This window comes from Loxodonta africana, unplaced genomic scaffold (assembly GCF_030014295.1).
Source record: "Loxodonta africana isolate mLoxAfr1 unplaced genomic scaffold, mLoxAfr1.hap2 scaffold_301, whole genome shotgun sequence".
In the NCBI taxonomy this organism is placed as follows: Eukaryota; Metazoa; Chordata; class Mammalia; order Proboscidea; family Elephantidae; genus Loxodonta; species Loxodonta africana.
In genome coordinates this window covers 164,800-191,679 of record NW_026975021.1, presented here as the reverse complement: position 1 = coordinate 191,679, position 26,880 = coordinate 164,800, and the positions used below count along the sequence as shown (strand labels likewise).

Sequence of the window (26,880 nt, the reverse complement as noted above, 5' to 3'; positions counted from 1 at the left end):
ATGAATAAGGAAGGCAAAAGAACTGAAACTTGAATTATGTTGTTGGTGAAGAATAATGAATATGCCATGGACTGCTAGAAGAATGAACACACCTGTCTTGGAAGAAGTACAGCCAGAATGCTCCTTAGAAAGGTGGGTGGCAAGACTTGGTCTCACGTACTCTGGACATATTATCAGGAGGAATCAGCCCCTGGAAAAAGACATCGTGCTTGGTAAAGTAGAGGGTCAGTGAAAAAGACAAAGAGCCTCAATGAGACAGATTGACACTGTGGCTGCAACAGTGGGCTCAGACATAGCAATGAGAAAGGCCCAGGGCTGGGCACTGTTCCGTTCTGTTGTACACAGGGTCGCTATGAGTTGGAACTGACTCAACAGCACCTAACAAAAACATCATAAACTCACTAGATCTCCTGGGGATAGAATGTCATATTCACTGTAGAGTAGATAGAGTTTCTTTGTTTGTTTGTTTACCATATTTACTAATACTATGATTTACATTTGATAACTTCCACAATCTGTTGGATCGCTTTTCTTTGGAATGGACACAAACGTGCATCTCTTGCAGCCTGTTGGCCAGGTAGCTAGCTTCCAAATTTCTTTGCATGGTGGAGTGAGCATGTACAGTGCTGCATCTGTTTGTTGAACCAACTCAGTGGGTATTCTGTCAGCTCCTGGAGCCTTGTTTTTCACCAGTGCCTTCAGTGTAGCTTGGACTTCTTGCTTCACTACTACCAGTTCTTCATCATATGCCACCTCATGAAACGACTGAAAGTCGACCATTTCTTTTGGTACTGTGACTCTGTGTATTCTTTCCATCTTTTGTGTGTGTGTGCTTTAAGTGAAACTTTACAAATCAAGTCAGTCTCTCATACAAAAATTTGTATATGGCTTGCTATATACTCCTAGTTCCTCTCCCACTAATGAGACAGCACACTCCTTCTCTCAGCCCTGTATTCCCCGTGTCCATTCAACCACTTTCTGTCCCCCTCTGCCTTCTCATCTCCAATCCAAACGGGAGCTGCCCACATAGTCTCATGTGTCCACTTGAGACAAGAAGGTCACTCCTCACCACTATCATTTTCTATCCTATAATCCAGTCCAATCCCTGTCTGAAGAGTTGGCTTTGGGAATGGTTCCAGTCTTGGGCCAACAGAAGGTCTGGGGACCGTGACCTCCAGGGTTCCTCTAGTCTCAGTCAGATTATTAAGTCTGATTTTTTTATAGGACTTTGAGGTCTGCAATCTCACTGCTCTCGTGCTCCATCAGGGATGCTCTGTTTCGTTCCCTGTCGGGGCAGTCTTCGGTTGTAGACGGGCATCATCTAGTTCTTCTGGTCTCAGGCTGATGTAGTCTCGGATTTACGGGGCCATTTCTGTCTTCTGGACTCATAATTACCTTGTATCTTTGGTGTTCTTCATTCTCCTTTGCTCCAGGTAGGTTGAGACCAATGGATGCATCTTAGATGGCCGCTTGATAGTGTTTTTAAGACTGCAGACGCCACTCACCAAAGTGGGATGCAGAATGTTTTCTTAATAGATTTTATTATGTCAATTGACCTAGATGTCCCCTGAAAACATGGTCCCCCAAATGCTGCCCCTGCTACTCTGGCCTTCGGAGCATTTGGTTTATTCAGGAAACTGCTTTTGATTTAGTCCAGTTATGCTGACCTCTCCTTTATTGTATGTTGTCTTTCCCTTCACCTAAAATAGTTCTTGTCTACTATCTAAATTTGCGAATATCCTTCTCCCTCCCTTTCTCCCCACCCTCGTACCCATCAAAGAATATTTTCTTCTCTGTTTAAACTATTTCTCAAGTTCTTACAATAGTGGTCTCATACAATATTCGTCCTTTTGCAACTGACTAATTTCACTCAGCCTAATGCCCTCCAGATTCCTCCAAGCTATGAAATATTTCATGGATTCATCATTGTTCTTGATCTATGTGAAGTATTCCATCGTGTGAATGTACCACAATTTATTTATCCATTCATCTGTTGATGGGCACCTTGGTTACTTCCATCTTTTTGCTATTGTAAACAGTGCTGCAGTGAACATCGTTGTGCATATATCTGTTCGTATAAAGGCTCTTATTTCTCTAAGATATATTCCAAGGAGTGGGATTGCCATATCCTATGGTAGTTCTATTTCTAGCTTTTTAAGGGAGTGCCAGATTGATTTCCAAAGTGGCTGTACCATTTTAAATTCCCACCAGTGGTGAATAAATGTTCCAGGCTCTCTACAACCTCTCCAACATTTATTATTTTGTGATTTGGGATTAATGGCAGCCTTTTTTTGCTGGAGTGACATGGTATCTCATTGTAGTTGTGATTTACATTTCTCTAATGGCATTTTTTTTTTAATGGCTAATGATTGTGAGCATTTCCTCTTGTATCTGTTACCTGCCTGAATGTCTTCTTCGTTGAAGTGCCTGTTCCTATCCTTTGCCCATTTTTAAAATGGGTTATTTGTCTTTTTGTTGTTGAGTTTTTGCATTATCATGTAGATTTTAGAGATCAGATGCTGATCGGAAATGTTATAGCTAAAAACTGTTTCCCAGTCTGTAGGTAATCAGTTTACTCTTCTGGGGAAGACTTTGGATGAGCATAAGTGTTTGATTATTAGGAGTTATCTCATTTTTCTTTGGGTGCTTGTACATTGTTAGTAATGTTTTTTGTACTGTTTATGCTATGTATTAGGGCTCCTAGTGTTGTCCCTGTTTTTTCTTCCATGATTTTTATCATTTTAGATTTCATATTTAGGTCTTTGATCCATTTCAGTTAGTTTTTGTGCATGGTGTGAGGTATGGATCTTGTTTCATTTTTTTGTGGAGGGATATCCAGTTATGCCAGCACCATTTGTTAAAGAGGCTGTCTTTCCCCCGTTTAACTGACTTTGAGCCTTTATCAAATATCAGCTAATAAGTGAATGGATTTATGTCTGGATTCTCAATTCTGTTCCATTGGTCTATGTGTCTGCTGCTGTACCGGTACCAGGCTGTTTTGACTACTATGGTGGTATAATAAGTTCTAAAATCAGGTAGTGTGATGCTTCCCACTTTGTTCTTCTTTTTCAGTAATGCTTCATTTATCTGGGGCCTCTTTCCCTTCCATATGAAGTTGGTGATTTGTTTCTCCATCACATTAAAAAATGTCCTTGGAATTTGGATTGGAATTGCAGCATATCTATAGATCGCTTTCAGTAGAAGAGACATTTTTACAATGTTCAGTGTTCCTATCTATGATCAAGGTATGTTTGTCCACTTACGTAAGTCTCTTTTGATTTCTTTTAGTAGTGTCTTGTAGTTTTGTTTGTATAGGTCTTTTATGTCTCTGGTTACAATATTATTCCTAGTATTTTATCTTCTTGGGGGCTACTGTAAATGGCATTGATTTGGTGATTTCTCTCTTTGATGTTCTTTTTGTTGGTGTAGAGGAATCCAACTGATTTTTGTATGTTTATCTTGTATCCTGATATTCTGCTGAACTCTTCTATTAGTTTCAGTAGTTTTCTTGAGGATTCTTTTGGGTTTTCTCTGTATAAGATCAAGTCATCTGCAAATAGAAATACTTTTATTTCTTCTTTACCAATCTGGATGCCCTTTATTTCTTTATCTGGCCCAATTGCTCTGGCTAGGAGCTCCAGCACACTGTTGAATAAGAGTCGTGATAAAGGGCATCCTTGTCTGGTTCCCCATCTCAAGGGAGTGCTTTCAGAGTCTCTCCATTTAGGGTGATGTTGGCTGTTGGCTTTATATAAATGCCCTTTATTGTGTTGAGGAATTTTCCTTCTATTCCTATTTTCTGAGAGTTTTTATCATGAATGGGTGTTGGACTTTGTCAAATGCCTTTTCTGCATCAATTGATAAGATCATGTGGTTCTTGTCCTTTGTTTTACCTATATGGTGGATTACTTCGATTGTTCTTCTAATGTTGAACCATCCCTGCATACCTAGTATGAATCCCATGTGGTCATGGTGAATTATTTTTTTGATATGTTATTGAATTCTATTGGGTAGAATTTTGTGGAGGTTTTTTGCATCTAAGTTCATGAGGAATATAGGTCTGTAATTTTGTGTGTGTGTGTGTGGTGTCTTTACCTGGTTTTGGTATCAGGGATATGCTGGCTTCATAGAATGAGTTTGGGAGTATTCCATCTTTTTCAATGCTCTAAAATACCTTTACTAGTAGTACTGTTAACTCTTCCCTGAAAGTTTGGTAGAACTCACCGGGGAAGCTGTCAGGGCCAGGGCTTTGTTGTTGTTGTTGTTGGGAGATTTTTAATTTTTTTAATTACCTTTTTCAACCTCTCCTTCTGTTATGGGTTTATTTAATTGTTCTACCTCTGTTTCTGTTAGTTTAGGTAGGCAATGTGTTTCTAGAAATTCATCCATTTCTTCTAGGTTTTCAAAGCTGTTAGAGTATGATTTTTCATACTAATCTGATATGATTCTTTTAATTTCAGTTGGGTCTGTTGTGATGTTGGGTAATTTGCTTCTTCTCCTTTTTTTCTTCTGTCAGTTTGGCCAATGTTTTAGCAATTTTGTTAATTTTTTCAAAGAACCAGCTTTTGGTCTTGTTAACTCTTTCAACTTTTTTTTCTGTTCTCTATTTCATTTAATTCTGCTCTACTTTTTATTATTTAATTTCTTCTGATGACTGAGGGTTTCTTTTGTTGCTCTCTTTTTATTTGTTCAAGTTGTAGGGATAATTCTTTGATTTTGGCCCTTTCTCCTTTTTGAATGTGTGCATGTATTGCTATAAATTGACCTCTGAGCATGCTTTACCTGTGTCTCAAAGGTTCTGGTAGGAAGTGTTTTCATTCTCATTGGATACTGTGAATTTCTTTATTCCATCCTTAATTTCTTCTATAACCCAGTCGTTTTTAAGCAAGGTATGCTCAGGTTCTGAGTGGTTGATTTCATTTCCCTGCTTTTTTTTTTTTGTTTTTGATTTCTACTTTTATAGCTTCCTGGTCAGAGAAGATGCTTTGCAATATTTTGATGTATTGGACTCTGTTAAGGTGTGCTTCATGGCCTAATATGTGGTCTCTCCCAGAGAATGTTCCATATGCATTGGAAAAGAAAGTATACTTGGCTGCTGTTGGGTGGAGTGTTCTGTATATGTATGTGAAGTCAAGTTGGTTGATTGTGGCATTTAGATTTTCCATGTCTTTACTGAGCTTCTTTCTGAATGTTCTGTTCTTCACCAAAGTGGTATGTCGAAGTCAGCTAATATTATTGTGGAGCTGTGTATCTCACTTTACAATGCTGTTAGAGTTTGTTTTATGTATCTTGAAGCCCTGTCATTGGGTGTGTATATATTTAATATGGTGATATCCTCCTGGTATGTTGTCTGTTTAATCATTATATAGTGTCCTTCCTTATCCTTTTTGGTGAATTTAACTTTAAAGTCTATTTTGTCAGAAATTGATATTGCCATTCTTGCTCTTTTTTGATTGTTGTTTGCTTGATATATATTTTTGCCATCCTTTGGTTTTAGTTTGTTTGTGTCTTTAAGGAGTGTCTCTTGTAGGCAGCATATAGATGGATCGTGTTTTTTAATCCATTCTTTCACTCTCTGTCTCTATTGGTGCATTTAGTCCATTTACATTCAGTGTAATTATGGTAGTTATGAGTTTTCTGCCATCATTTTGATATCTTTTTTTGTATGTTGTCGAGTTTCTTTTTTCTGCTTAATTTTTTGTACTGAGTAGTTATTCTTTGTATATTGTCTTTTCCTCTTATTCATTGTTGATTTTTTTTTTTTCCCGAGTTGTTATGTTTTTCTTGTATTTTATTTCGATGTGTAGGATTGTTAGTCTCCTTTTTGGTTACCTTAATATTTGCCATTATTTTTCTAAGTTTAAACCTAACTTTTACATCTTTCTATCCCCTTGACTATCTCTGTGTGTGAAAGATCTATGACTACATTTTTCACTCCCTCTTTATTATTTTAGTATTGTCATCCTTTACATAATAACATCACTGTTTCCCTGTTCTGAGCATTTTTTTATCTTGATTTATTTTTGTAATTTCCCTGCCTGGGTTGATATCTGGTTGCTCTGTCCTGCATTCTAATCTTGGGTTGATATCTGATATTGTTGATTTTCTATCAGAAAACCCTCTTTAGTACTTCTTGTAGGTTTTTTTTTTTTTTTAACAAATTCCTTAATCTTCTGTTTATCTGGAAATGTCCTAATTTCACCTTCATATTTGAGAGACGGTTTTGCTGGATATAATATGATGCTGGCTGGCAATTTTTTTCCTTCATCACTTTATATAAGTCATCCCATTGCCTTCTTCCCTGCATGGTTTCTCTCGAGTAGTCTGAGCTTATTCTTATTGAGTCTCCTTTGTAGGTGACTTTTCATTTATTCCTAGCCACTCTTAAAATTCTCTCTTTGTCTTTGGTTTTGGCAAGTTTCTTTATAATATGTCTGGGTGACTTTCTTTTGAGATCTACCTTATGTGGGGTTCAATGAGTCATCTTTCATGGTATCAAGGAAGTTTTCTGCCAACAAATCTTCAACAATTCTCTCTGTCTTTTCTGTTATCCCTCCCTAATCTGATACTTCAATCACTCATAGGTTATTTCTCTTGATAGAGCCCCACATGATTCTTAGGGTTTCTTCATGTTTTTTAAAAATAATTTTATCTGATTTTTCATCAAATATATTGGTGCCACGTTATTTATCTTCAATCTCACCAATTCTGCTTTCCATTTCGTCAATACTGTTCCTCTGTCTACTGAGTTGTCTAATTCTGTAATTTTATTGTTAATCTCCTGAATTCCTGATTGCTTTCTTTCTATGGATTGTTGCAGCCTATTAAATTTTTCTTTATGTTCTTGAGTAAACTTTTTAGTTTCTTCAGCTACTTTATCTGTGTGTTCTTTGGCTTGTTCTGCATTTTGCCTGATCTCCCTGATCTCTTGAAAGTTCTGTATATTAACCTTTTGTATTCTACATCTGGTAATTCCAGGAAAACACCTTCATCTGGAAGATTCCTTGATTCTTTGTTTTGAGAGATTGTTGAAGTGATCATGGTCTGCTTCTTTATGTGATTTGATATTGACTGCTGTCTCTGAGCCATCTATAAGTTATTTTATTTTATTTTTTTACTTTTGCCTACTGTATCCTAGCTTTTTGCTTTGTTTTGTTTTGATATGCCCAAATAGGCTGCTTGAGTGAGCTTGCTTGATCATTTGCAACTTTCAAGATTTAACATCCTGTCACCAGATGGCTCGACCTGTTACCAGGTATATGAGCCTAGGAGTCCATTCACTTTTCTTGTATAGATTCAGCTCAGGTGTCTAGGTAGTTGGTCATCAATTGTAGGTCCTCACGTCCTATAGTCTTATATGGGGAGGGGTGATTGTTGTAGACACAGGTATCTGCTTGCAGCAGGGGGTCACACTCTGAACAAAGACGGTTGCTGAGAACCATCTCCCAAGTATCTGTGAGGAAAGTGCACCTCTGTTTCTATAGTGCACAGGTAGGTGGGTTCTGCAGTCAGACCACAGGCACCCTACGCTTTTGTTTGTAAGGACTGGGAGGCACCTGTTATCCTTGGACCCCTGTTGTGGGTGTCTAGATGATGTGGGTGGAGCCACCAGTCCTCAGGCCCCCAACGTAGGTAGGTGAGGACCCTGTTTAATAGGCAGAGCAGTGTCAAACATCAAAAACACACCTCTCCACCAGAAGGTGAAACAGTTGAAGTTGGATACCCAGCACATACACCACTGCAGTAACAAGGGCCTAATCTACCGAAATGGGCCTACACAGGTCCATGCAGGGGTGAAAGGTATTCAAAGTCCATGGAGCATTTGTGCCTGGAAAGGAGCTTCTTCTGTCCTGAGCTTCCCAGCTTAGTGGAGCTGGCAGATTATCTTTTCCCCCAATTGTTAATTTATTCCTTCTCCAAGGCCAGGAGAATGGCTCAGGCTGCACAGCAACACCTATCTCAGGTGCAGGGAGATCTACAGCTACTGAAGCTGTCTTGGGGGCTGAGCGCACAGTAAAACGAATGCAAGTACTTAGCTTTTGCCAACAACACTGCTCTTCTCTGGTTCCGGAGTTGTGAGTAGACTGTGAGACTTGCTGTCTCCCCCGGAGGAAACTGCATCCTGACTGCTACTGCCAGCCCTGCCACTGTCCCTCCAGGGGACTGTGTCCAAGGGGTGCCCAAGAGACAGAAAGGGCTACATAAAGCAGAGACTCCATCAGCCTGAGACCAGAAGAACCAGATGGTGCCTGGCTACCACCAATGACTGCACTGAAAGGGAACATAGCAGAGAATCCCTGATGAAGCAGGAGGAAAGTGGGATGCAGACCTCAGATTCCAGTAAAAAGACCAGACATAACGGTCTGACTGAGATGGAGGTACCCCAGAGGTCATGACCCCCACACTGTCTGTCAAAACTAAAACCATTCTTGAAACCAACTCTTCAGACAAAGATTAGACTATAGGACATAAAATGATACTGGTGAGGAGTGTGATTCTTAGCTTAAGTAGACACATGAGACTATATGGACAGCTCCTATCTGGAGTCAAGGTGAGGAGGGAGAGGAGAACAGGAGCTGGTTCAATGGACACAGGGAACACAGGTGGAGAGAAGGAGTGTGCTGTCACATTGCAGTGAGAGCAACTAGGGTCACATAACAATGTGTACATAAGTTTTTGTATGAGAAACTGACGTGGATTGTAACTTTTCACTTAAAGCACAATAAAAAAAAATAAAAGAAAATCTAGTATATACTCACAAACAACTTTTATGACCTTCGGGAGATGATGCTTTTCTTCTAAACTTATATCCTAAGATTTGCTGAAGCAGTGCATCAGCTCCCGTTGAGGGGCTGTATTTCTTCCTTGGGTGTTCTGTGCACAATAATGCCAAAGCAAACTTTCCTGAAGTCAGGTATCATTACCTGGATCTTCTGCTCAGAAATCCATGATGAATTATCATTGCCAATTACTAGCTACACAAAGTTATTTTAATTCACATATATGTACATACATATATATCTTCAGTTTCTCTGCAATGCATTCCTTTCTACCCACTCACCCAATTTCCAAAGTTCTAGTTAACCAGCCCTTTTACTGGAGTGTCTATATGACATGGTCATTGTAGCTGCCATGACTCTCCTCAAGCTTTCCGCAAAGAAGAAGTGCATTCTGTCACTCTGGTTCCCTGATGCCTAGCTGACACAAAGTATTGCACAGTGGCACCTTCTCTTACTCATTTCTCTTTTTTTGAATTTAAAACTCAAGTTATATGGTGATTAAGTAATAGAAATGTTATAAATTTAAAAAGAAAAAGTATTGAGAGTATAAAGAGATTAAGAATGACAGCATGAGATGAGACAGTGAAAGATTTCAGACCCTTCCCGCCTCCCTGTCACAGCTGGCAACCCCCAATAATCTTCGGTTTCTATATATTTGCTTATTTCATACAAGTAAGATCATACAGTAGTTGTCCTTTTATGACTAACTTTCTTCAATCAGCATGATGTTTTCAAAGCCTAGCAAGAAAGAATTTTCAAATTCCAACTATAGCTAACCTCAGTTTCTGCTATCATTCCCAGTTCTCCATCCTTTCTCCAACTAGTGTACCACCTTTGTCTTTTCTGTTGCTGCCCCATTCTGCCCTTTGGTAGCTGAGCCCTGCTTCCTGCTCCCTCCTTGGTCTCTGTACCCCTCTAACACACTGCTGGCAGGTTCCGTTTCTGGATCTTGTCTTTGGAGCTTTCCCTCCATCCAACACACATGACCTAGCTCTATCTCTTTCTGGATCCTGAAGTCTACAGTCTTTCCCACATATTCACAAACATACACAGACCTTTAGGTTGACATAGGCAACCCACCCAGACACACCCAGTTAAGGTGGTTGTGTGCTGTCTGTCTGAGGTTTCTGGCATCAGGTTCTCAGATACGGATATCTCTTTCTGCCTCACGCTGAAGGAGTTCCTCTAATAAGGACAAGGGCTTCTATTCCGAGAAAAGCAACTTTAATCCCCTACTGTAGCTTGGTTAAGAAGGGTACAAGAAAGAGGTATACACGTAAGAGTCTTAACTAAATATACGCATTCTTCTCTTTAAGTATAACTTCTCCGTAAAACAGCCTTTCAGTAAAAGAGGTTGAAAAGAGGTGAGCATTGCTCTCCTTTGAGCGTTTACACCCCAAATTTACTAAGAAAATCACCCTCATAGAAAACTTCTTTCAATGACGTCACACATTTATTATGAAGTTTCAGGGGAATGAGGTCATTTCTAAGTTCCGAAGGAACAAATTCATTGGAATTCAATAAATGTGGAATTAAAGAAAAATAATTTCTTAAAAAATGAACTACCATAAACAGTGCCACTTTACAATGGAGACTTTGTCTTCCACAGCAGTGCCCCCAAAGGGTGGTGGGTCTCTGGGGAAGAAGAAAGAAACCATGGGGTCTGCAGAGGTGGAGGATATGGTGATGGAGAGGCCTCCAGGGGTCCCTATGACCAAAGCTTTGGGGTCACAGGTGAGGATAAGGACCCTGAAAGCTCAACTAAATCTACTATTCTCAGAGGTCTCTATCCAAGAGGAAAATGCCCAAGAATCAACAACATCCCAAGCAAAAAGCCCAAGTTCCAGGCCCAGGAAGATTCCAAAAGCATCAGAGAGCCCTTTTCCTTCATCTTCTACCGAGCAGACCTCTCACTCCTCCAGCTACAGGGCTACTTCAGAGAAACAATGGGTCAGGTGCGCATATTTCACCCAGATGCGCACAGTCAAGGGGGCGGCGGTCGCTTGGCAGACCAAAACCTCCTTTGCCCCCGTGGGCAAGATGCCCCAGGTCTTTGAGGCTGAGCTCTCTGAGGAGAGCACCATCGGCTCTGCCCCCAGTCTGGCCAACACTGAGTCCCTGGTCAGCACCCTGGAGCCCTGGCAGGAGGGGCCCCAGACCTGTACTTCGGACCCCACCGACCAAGGGGAGAAGCATGGGGAGAGCCCCCGCGCAGCCACCCCGGAGTGGCTGGTGACCCGTGAGCGCGGCTTCCGCTGCGTGGCCTGCGGCCGCCTGTTCCAGTCCCGGGAGGCCCTGGTTGCGCACGCGGCGCATGGTGTGAGCCAGAGCTTCAGCTGCCGGGTCTTCTTTCAAGAGCTGCTGGAGAGGCCGCTGCCAGGCTCAGTCCAGGGGAGGCCCCAACGCTGCCACCTGCTGGCCAGGCGTTACCTGATGGCCTCCAAGAAGAGGGAGGTGAGGGAGATGAGAGCAGTCTGCAGGCGCCTGGAGGAGCAGCTGGAGAAGCAGAGAGAAGAATTGAAGAGGCTGAGGCACCAGCTGGACAGGCTGCAGAGGCAGGCCAGGCCGCAGAAGGTGCAGCACCAAGGCCAGAGGGGGAAGGACCTAAAGACCTGCTAGCACCCTGGGACTAGGAGGAGCAGGGCCTTTGGGCTGGAAACGAGGGCCCTTCATGAGAGACCTCCATTCAGGTTCGTTTAACCCAGCTCCCCTGGAAGATCTTAGCCTCCTTCCCCTGTGACCACCAGCCTTCCACCCTAAGGGCACAAAGACCTCCAGCCCTAAGGAAGAAGCCCCAGATAGCTGAACACAGACACCAGGTCCCCTCAGAGGCTCCCCTGGCCCAGGAGAGGACAGGACAGGCCTCATCTTGATGGTGAGGTCTTGGGACCCCTAAGGATGAGCACAGAGTAAGTAGGGAAAGGGGAATGGGATTTCAGTGGGACTTGGGAGGCTAAGGGGGACCCTGGTGAGGTGTGATGGTGAAGGGGGTATCAGTGAGTTCTTTGGAGGAGAAAGAATCAGAGAGATGGCAGGGTGTCAGGAAACCTGCCTGCAGGTGAGCAGTGGGCATAAAGCCCTAAACCAAGGACTCTGGGTCCCTTCCCAGCAGCATACAGGCAGAGAAAGAGGTAAGGCTTGGCAGGAGGAGAGGAGGGCCCGGTGAAGGAAAATGAATTCACCCCAGCCATGTCTTCTGGTCTCCTAGGGTGAATTTGGGGTTCTGATTAGGATGCATTGTTGTTGCCTCATTAGGGGAATGTAAGTGGGAGGTGGTGTAGAAAAATCCCCCTGGGTGTTAACCATTTCTGGATAAGAGTTGATCCAGTGCTTACAGGGTATTTCTTGTAGAGTATGTCCTCGGGTAAGGGGTAGAGCTTTGGAACTTTTTCTTCTCCTTTAAATAAAGCTGTACATTCCAGTTCTTGACACGTCAATAAATCTCGTTAATTCCCCCCCCCCCTCCGTGGTCAAATCTGTTCTGTCCCGAGGTCAAAGAACTGGAAGAAAAAGGCCATCTGAGATGAAAGAAGCAAAAGAGAGGAGAGGGTTCTTAACCTGGGGAGAAGAGCGAGAACACAGGTATGGATGTGAAGAGGGAAATTCAGGCCCAGGCTCAACAGTGGACAAAAAAGACCAAGTCTCAGTCACAACATCAAATCCCAGGTGTGGGGAAGCCCTGGACATGACAGGGATGTATCCATCTCTCTGGGCGATGAGACCTCAGAGGGCAGAGGAAAGGAGGGCAGGACCTCTAGGATGGGCACCTCCATCCACAGTCTGTCCTGTGTGTATGCCTCAGAGTGACAGAGACAGCTCCTGTGAGGGAGAGGGCCACAGGCAGAGAAGAGCCAAGGTGTTCAGACCAGGTAAATTCTGCAGTCTCCTAAGGATCCAGAACAAAAAATCAGAGATTCTCAGAGGTATCAGGGTGGGAGGGGTTGGCATTCCCAGGCTGGGGAGAGGCTGGCTGGGGAGGTACTGCTTTCTGAAGTCTTTTGATCAACATCTTTCTTCTTAAAAGCTACTTTCCCGGTTGATGTCCTCTATGCTCTAGGCTCAGACCTGAAAAGGGCCTCGAATGCACAAAGGCGGGTTATACAGTGGGTCAAGGCAGGGAGGAGGTGGTACCAGCACATCCAGGAAAGAGAATTTTCCGGAGCCTCATGAGTTACCTAGTGAATCGCACATGGTGTCCAGCCTTCTACATTTAGCTGTAGACATGTGCTTGCAAACGTGTTTGAGGGGTAACTCTACTGACTTCCCAAAATTATTTTTGGTCATTTCCAGTTATAGAGACCAGAAGAGCTCACTGGTTCCAAGAACAAGAAGAAATGCACTGGATCTGATTATTACTGTCTGTGGTGTGCTCTCCTTCCAGTGATTAAAATCTTTTGTCTGTCATTATAGAAAATTTTCACCTATTTAAAATATCTAACGAAACACATTAAAATATACATGTATCTATGATGTTTATCAACTTCCAAAGTTCTGAAATTGTTTTTTATTACATTTTCGAGATTACAGATTTGTATGACAAAAAAGTTATGTCAGGGTCCCACCCTCGTATGTAATTTGCTCCCACTCCCACAAGGTATCCAATGTTAATAGACACATATGTGTCCTTCCCTACACTTCTCTGCAGGGACACATATACACAGTCACAGGTACACAAGTACATCTGCTGGGATGTTTGCTTTTATGGAAACTTGGTCTCACTCTATCCACATTGCTCTTGCCCCTTCTTTCACTTGACATTCTACCTTGATTCTCTGTAAGTCATTAGATATGGCACTAACACTATATTTTTGGGTCTTTAACTTACATGAATAATTTAAATAGATGATATCAATTCAGTACACTTTATCTGGACTTGTACATGTTGTTGTTAGAAGCTATCAAGTCAGTTCTGACTCACAGTGACCCTAGGCACCACAGAACAAAACTCGGCCGGTCACTGCAATCCTAATAATCGTTGCTATATTTGAGCACACTGTTGCAGCCATTGTATCAATCTCATTGAGGGTCTTCCTCTTTTTCCCTGGACCTCTGCTTTACTAAGCATGATGTCCTTTTCCAGGGACTGGTCCCTCTTGATAAGATGTCCAAAGCCATCCTTACTTCTAAGGAATATTCTGGCTTTCTCTGCTCAAGACAGATTTATTTGTCCATACATAACACCACTAAAATGGAAACATTATCATCCATGCTTTTTAAGTCCACTCTTCCTGCATGTTCTAACTCTCCTCCCCCTGTTCTTTCCCACAAGTGAATCCAAGGTAATTCAGGTTAACAATGTGGTAAGTAGTCTCTCCTATCCTTGCTTAAACAAGCCCACACAGACTTGCATGTACCCTCGTCTTCTCATTTATACACACACATAAACATACACAGGTATTCAAGCATATTCAAACAATTGATATTGTTTAACCCAGATGTGCTCATTTTATATACACTTCTCTGCACCTTGATTGTTTCAGTAATACTTCCATAATACTTCATAGAGATTTCTCCCACTCAACTACTACAACTCTTTTTCATTCTAATGACTCCCTGTTTTATTGAGGATGTAGCTTTACCATAAGTTATCTATCATTCCACCATCAATGGACAGTCAAAGTTTCGTCATATTAATAATAACTATCCTTTGTGTACTACAGGATTTGTTTCTGTGGAATAGACTCCACAGAGTGAGATTTCCAATTCAAAGAATGTTAAAAGTACAGAGTCATGGCCATATCTTTCCCCTAGAGGCTGCCATAATGCACCTCTCCAGCCACCTCTCAGGGCATCCTTCTCCCCACAGCCCAGCCAGCTATAGGTGGTGCTGATTTTCAAATTGTGCCAGTTTCACTGGCAGTTTGATATTTTCTGAACTTGGACTATGTTTACTGGGCATGTGGATTTACTCTGAATGAACTGTTTGAATTCACTGCTCATTGTTCAAGTGCATAACTTTTATCCTTCTGTGTAAAATGGAAATTGTTATTAAGGCTTGTCATCTCCATTTCACATGATTTCCCAAATCTATGATTTGTGTATCACATTTTTGCAAGCTTTGTGCCCCAGAACGATCACTTGAGTCAGCACCATTTATTAAATAAATATAATTTTCTTGAAATACGACCTTTGTAAGTTATTGTGACTTCTTAACAGATTTTGTTTCATTGGTCGACTTGTCAGCTTCTATGCTATGTAATATCAATTTGTTCTGTTACCCGAAGAGGTAGACACCTGTCACTATCCTGCTTTTTCATGTTTTACTTTGGTAAAACCGCCCTGGTTTTGCAGCGATTAAGTGCTCAACTGCTAGTCCAAAGAAAGTGTGGCAGGTCGAACCCACCAGGTGTCCCCAAGGGAGAAAGACCTGGTGTTCTGCTCCCATAATGATTACAACCTAGAAAACCCTATGGGGCAGTCAAATGGGATGGCTTTGAGTCAAAAATTGCCTCCAAGTCTCGTAACAACAGGAATATTCTTTGTTATCTATTCTTTGTTATCTACTGTAGTATTTGTAGCATATGATTACTGTATACAGTTCAAAAACAACTATCTTAATATTCTGGCTAGAAATGCATTCCACTTATATATTAGTTTTAAGGACCTCCATTTAATCGACAAGACGTTCCATTTGAAAATATGGCATATTTTTGCATATATTCAGGTTTCATTTTATGTACTTTAATACACTGTTTTCCCTCATAGAGGTCCTTTGCTGCTCTGGTTAAAACAATGTTTTGCTAAATATTTTACAGTTTTGGACACAGTGTGGTACAGTCAAGTAGTAAGGGAAAGAGAACGGTCTGCCCTTCCCACCCTTGCCAATTTTAGACCCTTATTCTATACTGGAGAGAAACCATTGATTTTGATGCATTTGTCTTTTATGCAGGTATATAATTATATCATCATTATTTTAAATATCTCTTTTAATACTTGTACTAGTTATTTAAATTTTCTAGTTTATTCCTTCACCTAAAAACTATGTTGAGTGATAGCAAAATTTTTGTCTAGTTCCAAATTTATCGGAATGGGTTTAATATTTTTCCATTTATCTCACACCTGATAAGTTTGGGGAGAATTTGTTATGCACCAAGAGATAACTAATACTCTGAGCTACTGACCTTTATGGTAATCTACACACGACTTGTTTCTGACAGTTAAGTACTTCCACCTGGCCTCTGTTCAGCTGGGATTTACATTGCTACTAGGCAGCCCAGCTCCCACTAAAACCTGATCCTATAGAGAATTGTTCTTGTTAGCTGTCATCAAGTCATTTCTAACTCATGACAACCCCATGTGGGCATAGTACAAGTGTTCAATAGGGTTTTCAAGGCTGTGATCCTTTAAAAGCAGATCGTCAGGACTGTCTTCTGAGGTTCTTTTGGTTAGGTTCAAACCTCCAAACTTTCAGCTAGTATAGAACACTTAACTGTTTGTGGCACCCAGGGACCCCCTGCAAAGGATACATATTGGATAAGCTCCATGTTGCTGGTGCTCCCCTCATCTCCACGTTCCTTATTCTTTTGATGAAATGGGTGTCCTTCAGGACCTCCAAGAAATGCCCACATATTGGAGGCTTTTATTTCTTCTTCCAACACCCGACACAGTAGGTCTGGCATTTCGATTTCATAGAATTTGGGCCGTTGCCTTTTCCAACCTTCCAAAAGCAATCCCACAGCATATTAAACCCATTTCCAGAACCCTTGCTACGGCAATAAATCCTTGTCAACAAACTCTCCTTGACCCAACTTTATATTAAACTCCCCTTGACTCAGCACCTTCAGCACTCGTCCCTCAGCACACCCCCGTCCTGCTCACACAAGGCAGCCAGATCTTGCAGCTCCTTCAGTGTACAGTCCCTCCCCCTCAACCACAACCAGCACTTCCCCGGTGGCTATGCTGGTATCTGACAGCTAAGTATCTGGACAAATGCATGGGACTCTATCTGAGGATTCTGCAAGGGAAACTGTTGAAGGTGGATTGGGGAGGTGGCGGGAAACCAGAACAAAGAGTATGAACATTCCAGAGGTTGAAATTAAATGAGCCCAAATCCCAGAGCTGCACATCCGTTGTGGACAGAAATAGCTCCAAGAGAAGCCCTCTCTCATATAAATGGGATAGAGGGTCCATAAAGGAGAGAGACGGGCAGGTGGGCAGGTGGGCAGACACCTGAAACTCTGGCAGAGGAGAATCCTTCTCTCTGACCAGAGTATGGAAGAACCAAATATTGTAGAGAAAGCTCCATTACATTTTCTCTCTCTCTGCTGTTAACTGGCACCTAGTCAATTCTACCTCAAAGGCTGAGACTTTTCAAAAGCAGATCACCAGGCTTGTCTTTTGAGGTGCTTCTTGACAGGTTCCAACTGCCAGCCTTTTGGCTGGTTGTCCATCCAGTGCTTTGGCCCCATAGGTAGAACCAGTCACTTATGTGTACAACAGAATGAAGAGATTAAAGCCCCAGCATTCCTGCCAGTGGGCCAGGAAAGCACTCCTTCAGAACTCAGACAGCAGCAGAGAAATAAAGAGAGGAGACTGTGCAAGAAAGAGATTCTGCAGACTTGCTATGAAATCCTGGTTCACCCCCCAGATGCATCTGCATTGCCCTGACTCTAAGAAGCATTATCAAATCCTTTAAGAGGCGCCCTATGGGTTAGAACACCATCAAGGTTCCAGACTGAGTGGGGCTCACATAGATTAGATCTGAATACAGCTGCAAAGCCTTCAAAAATTGAACTTACATTTGAACCATAGAATACAGAAGATGGGACAGAACTTGGAGCCTGAACATAACTGGGTCAATAGACTGCTAAAAACAAAAAACAAAAAAGAAAAAAATTCTCATAAAATTAAGCCAGACTTGTAGTCTTGAAATCATAAGACACAGATTTTAAAATGCTATTCTAATCATTCTCCAAGAAATAACACGGACACTTTTTAAATAAATGGAAAGATAATAGGTGCTATTTGCAAAGGAAAATTTTACATGGTAAAAATACATGGTAGAAATAAAATTCATTTGATAGTTTCAAGAGCAGAATGGTGATGACTGAGAAAAAAAGATGAGTTTAAAATATTTACTCTGAAAAGAGAGAAAAAATATGGAAAAAAATGAACAGAGCCTCAAGAATTAGAGAAAAAGTCTGTTTATTTATTAGAACTCCAGAAGAAGTGGAGAAAATGTGTGCTGTAGGAAAACATATTTGATGAAATACTGGGCAAACACTTTCCAAATTTGATGAAAGACGTAAACTTACAGCTTCAGAAGGTCAGCAAACCCCAACAGGTTAATCCTAAAGAATTCTATGTGAAAATATATTTTTATGCAAATATTGTGTTACGTGTTTTTTGCAAATCACACACTCCCCTCCCCCCAAACCGGCATATTTGCAAGTATGCTATGCTAGTTTTTTACACCAACATATAAAAAAAATAAATAAAATTAGGCACCATTCTCATAAGAGTACCCGGGAAGGGGAAGGCTCAGTTGGCAAAGAATATCTATAATGTGTGCATTATTTGCACAAAAATACAGTACATCATAATCAACTGCAGAATAACAAAGATCAACAAAATACCCAGGAAGAAGCTAGAGAGAAAACAATAGATTTCACATGGGAAAAATAATTTCACTGACTCTTTCTTCATTATCAGAAAACCACAGAGGCTGAAATGTTGTGAAAAAACATTTTTTCAACACTGAAAGATCAGAAACATTACCCCAGATTTCTATATCCAATCATTACCTTCAGGAGTAAAGAAAAAATAGTGCCATTCTTAGCGAAGGAAAACTGAGAGAATTCATCGCCACCAGACTTCTCCCAAACGAGACTCTAATGGAAGTGCTTCAGGAGGTAGACTTGGAATTTCACCCGTATTTCAGGAAAGCAGAAAACATGGGAACTATGTGGGTAAATATACTGTGTTAATACTGTAGTCACTGCACAACATGGCGCTGGACATGACTCTTTGGAAAGTTTTTCCAGTCTCTTGGAAATGCTTGGGAACATACTCTTGACAGAAAATCATTACTAGAGAATAGAATTAATTTTGACAATATCTGAAAGATGTCTGTAGTCAAGTCTGGTGAATAAAATGGAAACTAAATTTTGGGACCCAAAATAAGGTGTGGTAACAAAAAATGAGTCTCAATTCCGATGTGGCCATGAGCTGGCTCTGAAGGCCGGCCTTCCCCAGAGAGGCGTTTCAGGCACATTGGGAGCAATGGCTTGTTGTTCTTGTTGCTAGGTGCTATCGAGTGGATTTCTGAGTCATTGAGGCCCAGAGTGAAGGCAATACTGTCCCAACAGGGTTTCCTGAGTTTTAAGCTTAATGGGAGAGGATTGCCAGATGTTTACTCCTTTGAGCCTTTGGGTGGGTTCAAACCATTGACCTTTCGGTTAGCAGTCAAGCACTTAAACTTTGCACCACCAGGGCTCCTTGGAATAATGGCAGCACCGCAGAATTTGGTACAAACTTCCCCATGGGCCTTCCCTGAGAAGTAACCTCTTTGCTGAAGTACCAAGTTTAGTTTTCATACATAGTCATTCTGTACAAAGTCTACATAAGAATTAGAGTGTTTCCTTGAATAGACAACATTTTACATGCCCTCCATGAAGAAAATGCCTCAAGGGCAAATTTTAAGAGTAAACCAAGGCATTTCCCATCACTCCTTAACCTGAGAGGCTCTTCGTGAGGATTTCCTAAACACATGGAAAAGAACATAGTAGACACTGCCTTCTTTTACCTCTTCCCTCCTAAACAAACTGAAACCTTTGCTAAGATGTCAGGTGTCAAGCCCCAAACTCCTCTTCTTATCCTGTATGTAAGTTCTGTAATGAGACCAGGACCCAGGCAGTATTTCCCATCTTCCAAAGTTTCGAGGTCCAGTGAAATCCTGTTACAAGTCACTAGATCAGCCCAGGAGCTGGAAGACTGAAATTCCTGGTCCTCTGACAACTGGGAAGGGCAGGGTGGGATTGGGCAGAGCCTCCTTGACCATCACTTGCCCCAAGAGGCTCTGGAGGCTGCTTCATGTTATAAGTCAAAGGCCCTTCCAGCCCAGTCGCATAAGAGCAGGGAAAGGCTTTTGCCATTGAAAGAAGAAATGGGCTCAGGAGCAGCGGGTTTGAGGCCATTCAGCTTCTGTCAGCTTTGCGGCTTCGGACATCTTGGCCGCTGGTCGCCTTCACAACTGGGTCTTTATACCTCTCCACCTCTCTCTCCCTCCCAGTACCATGGGCTGTGGCTTCTGCTAGTTTTAATGATTTCAATGTTTCAGTAGCTCCTCGCCCCACTCAGAGGAGGCAGATTTGCAGGGTGTGAGGGACAAACCCATAGTTCTGCTTAGGTTTCCTTCAACAGAAACACTCCTGAGGTGACAAGCTGTCCTGACTGATCCTGAGACCAAGACAGAGAAACTCAGTGAGGGGGTCATTGGCTTCTGGAAGTGTCAGCACTCTCAGAGACATGTCCTGGGGTCATGCCCAATTGCAGGAAAAATGAAGTGGCTCTGAACCTCGGTGTGTTGATCGTCCAGTACACAGGACCCGGAAGCCTCTGGAGGATTCTCAGTCTTAGTCTAACCCAGCACTGGGGAAATCCTCACAGGGTGGGAGCAGTGATATTCCTGGGTATCTTTATTCTAAAAATCTCAGAGTAGTTGATACAGTCTTGGGAGGTGGGAAAAGAGAAAGATTGGGACCACAGGAGGGCGGCAAAAGAAGGAGGCTCCTATCACTCACTCCCTCTGGGATCTTGTTCAGGTTTTTTTGTTTTTTAATGCAACTTGGGCTCCAGGCAGGCACTTATTGCTAAAGTTGTATTTCTCTGTTTTAATTTATGATATCTAAGTCAAATCTGGAGTCTTGAGCTGATTTTGATAATTCGTCTTTCGTCTGTGCAGACAAGAGTCCGCTCACACCCATGATGAGAGCAAAGGAAATAAATTCCCTAGCCTAGACCAGGGCGGGCTCTCTTGCTCCTCAAACTAAGAGTACCACACATGGGGAGCTCTCCTAGGGCAGCGCAGGCGGTGAGTCCAGTCTGGGGCCCTGGGAAGGGGACAGGGTGGGTGCCAGGCAGTGTGGCCTCTGTGGCTTCACCTTCTCCTCCAGGAAGTGCATCTCGAAGGCCTCCACGTTCAGATCCTGACACTAACCACAAGTTCTCACCCTTCTGTGTCCACTGTCTGGACCCAAGTCCCCATATGCCTCCTCTGCCCTCCTATCCCATCATATGCGCTGTGATCAGGCTCAGGTATGTACCCTGGGTCTCGCCCTCTATGGCCTTAGGGTCCCCGAGTTCTGTTGGGACCTGCCAGTCTGGCCAGTCTTAGGTGTGGGTGGGGATGGGTGGGCTGGGACTGTCACAAAAGGCTCCTGAAGCCAGCTCTTTCCTGCTCCCCGCCAGCTTGTGGTAGGGCTGCCCAGGACCCCGCACCTCTCCCGGGTGCCCCTCTCTGAGCATCCCTGCCGCCCTCTCCCCTAGTTCTTGAAGCGCCTTCTCTTGATGCACAGATGCAACTGAGCACCTCACCACACTGAACCCGGAGTTGGCTCTCAGCTAGATTAAAGACCTGAACCTGAAATGCACAACCTTAAAAGCACTAGAACCAATAACTCATTGTTGTCTAATCCATTCCGACTCATAGGGACCATAAAGGACAGAGTAGAACTGCCCTATAGGGTTCCCAAGGAGCGCCCGGTGGACTTGAACTGCCAACCTTTTAGTTAGCAGCTGTAGCTTTTAACCACTACTCCACCAGGTTTCCTAAAACTGCTAGATAGGTGGGAAATGAAAAAAGAAAAAAAAGTAAATAAAAAAATTTTAAGAAAAAGAACAATTACGGAATATGTAAAAGAAAAAAAATAACAAAACAAAAAAACAACTACAAAAAAAATCACATAATATGAGACTGTAACCTCACATTATGGACTCAAGGCTGGGTTGTATCTTTCTTTGCAAATAAGTCTTAGATTAGGGAATTGGTACCAGGAGTAGATACACACTCTCACTTCAGGAAAACGGAAAATCTGGGATTAATTGACCTGGATAAGGCGGAAAACAGTGATAACCACATAATATTTAAAGATGAAATCCTAACAGCCTAAAACATGCAGTGAAAATTTTCTAAGTAAAGTAGCATCAGAAGAGGCCTTTAATCACTACACAAAATGGGTCAGTAGTTCAAGATCTCCCTACAAAGATGGAATCAACTCAATGGCCAACTGGTTTTGGGTTTGGTAGATCACTTTCAGGCAGGTTCCAGCAAACACGCAAAAAACAGATCATTTCAATCTTGTACACAGTCATTAAAGAAGAGAAAACTATGAGATGCTTCCCAACTTGTTCCCTAAGGCTACTTTAATATTTATACCAAATTAGAAAAGGAAGGTGTAAAAGGAGTTACAGGACAAGCATAGTAAGCAATTGAGATGCAAAAACCTACATAAAATGCTGGCAAAGAAATCCAGCAAGGTATAAAGCAGGTAATACGCCATGATCAAAGGGGTTTATTTAAAGGATGCAAGCTTGAGTGAACATTAAAGGTTTAACAATTTAATTCACCACATGTGTAGGTTAAGGAAGAAAAGACATAGGCTCACCTCAAGAGACGGTGAAAAGGCAGTGATAAAATCCAACCACACTGAGACATAAGAACTCTGAGCAAACATGGAACAGAAAAGGAGTTCCCGAATGTGGAAAACTACAACTAGCATGATAGTTCCTGGTGAAATATGGGACATTCTCTTTAATATTCATTAGCAATAAGGATGCTTTCTCTCATTATTTCTATTAAATATTTAACACTGGAGTACAAAAAGAAAACGTATAACTCTTATTATTCATAGATTATAGGAATGTCTCCACAGAAAAATTTAAAAACCATAGAAAATATTAGAATTAATATTAGTTAATCATAAATACAAAGTAAAAAATAAAGTTAATGTCTATGCAGCGGCATCAAGACAACTCTGTCACAGCTCTCAGTGAAAGCAGAGGACACTGACAGGGAAACAGCGGGATCCAGGTGGGTTAGACCACGGAGGGGAGAGCACTATTTTACACTGGGCTGGATTTATAAGCACAGGTATGTGTGTTAGTTACCTAGTGCTGCCGTAGGAAAAAAAAAGATAACACAGTTGGGTGGCTTTAGAGAATAAAAATTTATTTTCTCGCAGTTCAGGAGGCTACCTGCCTCAATTCAGGGTATGGCTCATGTCTACTCTAGCTTCTAGCAGCTTCCAGCCACCCTTTGTGTTCCTGGTCTTGTAGGTGCATCTGCTCCATTGTCTGTCTTCCTCTCCCACTGAGTGTGTCTGCGTCTATTCTGCTGTTTATATAACTCAGAAGGGACTAGGTTTAGGACCCACCCTACACTGGTATGGCCTCATTAATATAATTTTAAAATCCTCTATATCCAAATCAGGTCACATTTACGGGTACGGCGGTTAGGATTTCAACATACCTTTTGGGGTTATACAATTCAGTCCATAATAGTGCCCTCACCAGATATTCTGGACTGAGAATACTAGCATGAGCAGCTAGGAGTGGTTCTATTTTTTTCCCGCATTAGTTGGTTGTAACTTGTCTCAATGGCCACTCATATGAACTTTGGAGCAGCTTATTATGAAGACCCTGGCCAACCTTTCGCACCCATGTCCATTGTGTGGAAAAACACACAGACTCCCATCACTGAAGCCTTGGGAAATTCACTGATAAGTGTGGAATGGAGTTGGGACCAGAATTGTTTCGTGGCCTTGATAACATGGCATAGCTGTTAGATATCCACATGGAGATGTCAGGTAATAATACTAACAGCTAACACTTACTGAGTACATGCGCTGGTGCTGGGATTCTTGTAAGGGCTTCTCCTTTCCTAAGATATTTGTTCTGCATGATAGCCCTATGAGGAATGTACCATTATAATGCACATTTTATACATGAAGAGGCCGATACAGAGATTTAAGCTGATATTTGACTATAAGTCTGCACCCAGGAGGAGCTGAAATGGCTGGAGGTGTAAATCTCACGTCCTCAGCTACAGACCAATGGCTGTGGACACACTGAGGCATTCCAGACAGAGGGTGTCAATAGAGAGAGAGGACTAAACACCGAGCCCTAGGGCACCCTGACGCCTACAAGCTGGCCAGGTGAACCACAGCCAACAAAGCTCTCTGAAGGTCAGTGTGGTTCCTGGAAGGTGGTCTGTCCTTTCTCTAAGCCGAATTTCCCCACTGCCCCTCCCACCTGCACTGCCTTGTCCCCTTCGTAATAGCAGGGACAGTGTGTAACTTTCACCACTGCCCAAGATCCCAAGGTTACAATAACATTGGTATGGAAAGCAGAATGATGGAGTCAGGAAGCCTGGTGGTCATATGCAGCCAGTTGGAAACAGAAAAGAGCAAATAAACAAGGGGAGAAGACCATGAGTCAGAGGAGAGGGAGAAATGAATATTTCCTGAGTGCTAAGTAAGGCTGGGCGTCTGCTGGAGGCATGTAGTTCCTCATTTAAACTTCAGAGGGACACAATGGGTGGAATAGTCATTGCTGTCCACTTTCATCATGCAAACGTTTTATTTCCTTTGATTTTAACAGTAACTTCTTATAAAAACAAATGAGAAAATAGAGAAGAGTATAATAAAAGAATACATCTCATCAATTCAGTACTATCATTTTGCCTCAGCAGCTATACATTTTTGTTGTTGATGTAAATATAACACAAACCTTTGCCAAGTGAACGAGTTGTACAGGTGTACACACTATTAAAAGGAATTAATCGGTTGTGCAACCCTACCCTTAATCAGTGTGATTTTTCAATCATTGTAAACAGAAACTCAGTTTCCATATGCAATAACACCCCTTTATTCCCTCCCTCCTGCCCCTGGGAACCCTTATAAACTTTCGTCTCTATACATTTGCCTGTTTTTGTAAAAGGCATGCTTTTTAATTTGAAAGTTGATGACAAGCTACAAGGGTGAATTCATGTGGAAGCAGAAGTTATTTGCAATACATACATCCTACTACAAACTTGGTTCCAGAATATACAAAGGATGATTCATAAAGAAAAAAAAAGAAGAATTCAATAGAAAGCCAAGTAAATACTTGAACGCTCTATAAAAGATTTCTGTATGGCCAGCATACATATGGAAAGGGACTACATCAGTTATCAGAGGAATTCTAATAAAAACTCACAATGTGATCCTAACCCTGCACACCAGAATGGCTAAAATAAAAAAAAAAAAAATGGAAACACCAACTATTTGGTAGAACATGGAGCAACTGGAATTCTATTCTACTGCTAGTGAAAGTGTAATTTGGTACAACCACTTTAAAAATGCTTTGGCCATATCTACTACAGCTGTGAACATCCATATATTCTATGACCAAGCAATTCTACTTCTAGATACATACCCAGTAGAAATGGGTACATATGTTCACCAGAACACATAAGTCTAACTATTTCCTAGGGAATGAACACCCTCCTTCTGAATGCCTAACTTTTGTTTTTAACGGTTCTTTAGATGAAGGTTTACTGAGCAAAGTAGCTTCTCATTAAACAGTTAGGACATATATTGTTTTACGACATTGTTTACCAACTTCAAGATATGTCAATACCCTCTCTTCTTAAACTTGGGTTCCCTATTACCAGCTTTCCTGTCCTCTCCTGCCTTCTAGTCCTTCTTCCTGGGCTGGTATGCCCCAGGAGTCTCATTTTGTTTTATGGGCCTGTCTAATCTTTGGTTAAGGGTGAACCTCAGGAGTGACTTCATTATTGAGCTAAAAAAGGATGTCTGGGGGTCATATTCTCAGGGTTTCTCCAGTCTCTGTCAAGCTAGCAATTCTGGGTTTTGCTTTTTTTTTTTGAATTAGGATTTTGTTCTACATTTTTCTCCAGTCCTGTCCTGAATGCCTCACTTAAAAAGCACTATTCTCGTCTGTTCTAAGGTGATGGCCATATATAATGATAAGCTTATAAAGAAAAGTCTAGAGCTTTCTGTGAAATGCAGCAGCAAATCTCTAGAGGCTCATGTTCTTATAGCTTCTGTTCCCTCTGGAGCTACTGCTTCTGTCTGTCCTTCTGCTGGGCTGCACCACATGGAACCAGTTATAAAATTCAACTTCATCTTATAAATTCACAGGAGTCCTACTCACACAAAATTTTTATTGGCTATGAGAACAGCTGTGTAGAAAAGGTATCGAAGGGATTTCTATTCCAGCAAAGCAAAACCTTAAAATGAAATGGCTGGAAATGGCGGGCCTCCTTCTGTAAAAATGTTTTTCCATATGGAATATGGGAAAATGCAGTTAAGATATGGCTTATGCAAAAAGGCAAAAAGGAGTGCTTGCAGCAATTTGGTAATCATTTAGATCACCTGTAAAAATATTTTCATCCTTTTTCTCACAGCTTTCAGGAAACGAAATTCCAAAAGGATCACATATTCAAAAGTAAAATATGCCACCATAGAAATTTCAGAAGAAACTATGAGAGATTTTGTTTTGCTTTTTATTGGTAAAAGAGAAAGATTTTCTAAAAATCCCAAAGCTGTGAAGGTTAAAACTGGTAAGATACAGATATAGATGTTAGGCATATCAAAAACTATATGAAGAAAGCAAAAATACAGGTAAAAATCTGAAGAAAAATTCATAGGCTAAGGATTTCAATAGACATTTCTCCAAAGAAGGTATAGAAATGGTCAATAATCACATGAAAAGAAGCTCAACCTCATTAGTCATTAGGGAAATGCGAATCAAAACCAAAACGCACTATTATTTCAAAACCACTAAGATGGCTCAAATCAATAGGATGGACAACACAAGTGGTGAGGATGTGGAGAAACTGGAACTCTCATACATTGCTGGTGGACATGTAACATGATCCAATCGCTTTGGAAAACAGTTAGGTACTTGCTCAGAAAGGTAAACATAGAGTTAGCATGCAAGATAGCAATCCCATTCCTAGGTATGCATCCAGGACAACTGAAGCACGTTCACATAATAACTTACAAAAGAATTTGCATAGTAGAATTATTTATAAATAGCCAAAACGTGGAGAGAATCCAAAAGTCATGAACTGATAGATAAACTGTGGTATACTCGT

The 26,880-nt window shown here is 41.6% G+C and overlaps 1 protein-coding gene across 1 annotated transcript; it reads left to right on the top strand.

Annotated features, from left to right (window-relative positions):
* Positions 1-2,578: 2,578 nt before the first annotated feature.
* On the top strand, positions 2,579-26,607 carry LOC135229454 (protein FAM170B-like). Its single transcript, XM_064279023.1, has 2 exons — positions 2,579-12,362; positions 13,071-26,607. The coding sequence occupies exon 1, from the start codon at positions 10,338-10,340 to the stop codon at positions 11,397-11,399; it is 1,062 nt and encodes a 353-aa protein (XP_064135093.1). The 5' UTR covers positions 2,579-10,337; the 3' UTR covers positions 11,400-12,362; positions 13,071-26,607.
* The last annotated feature ends 273 nt before the right edge of the window (positions 26,608-26,880 follow it).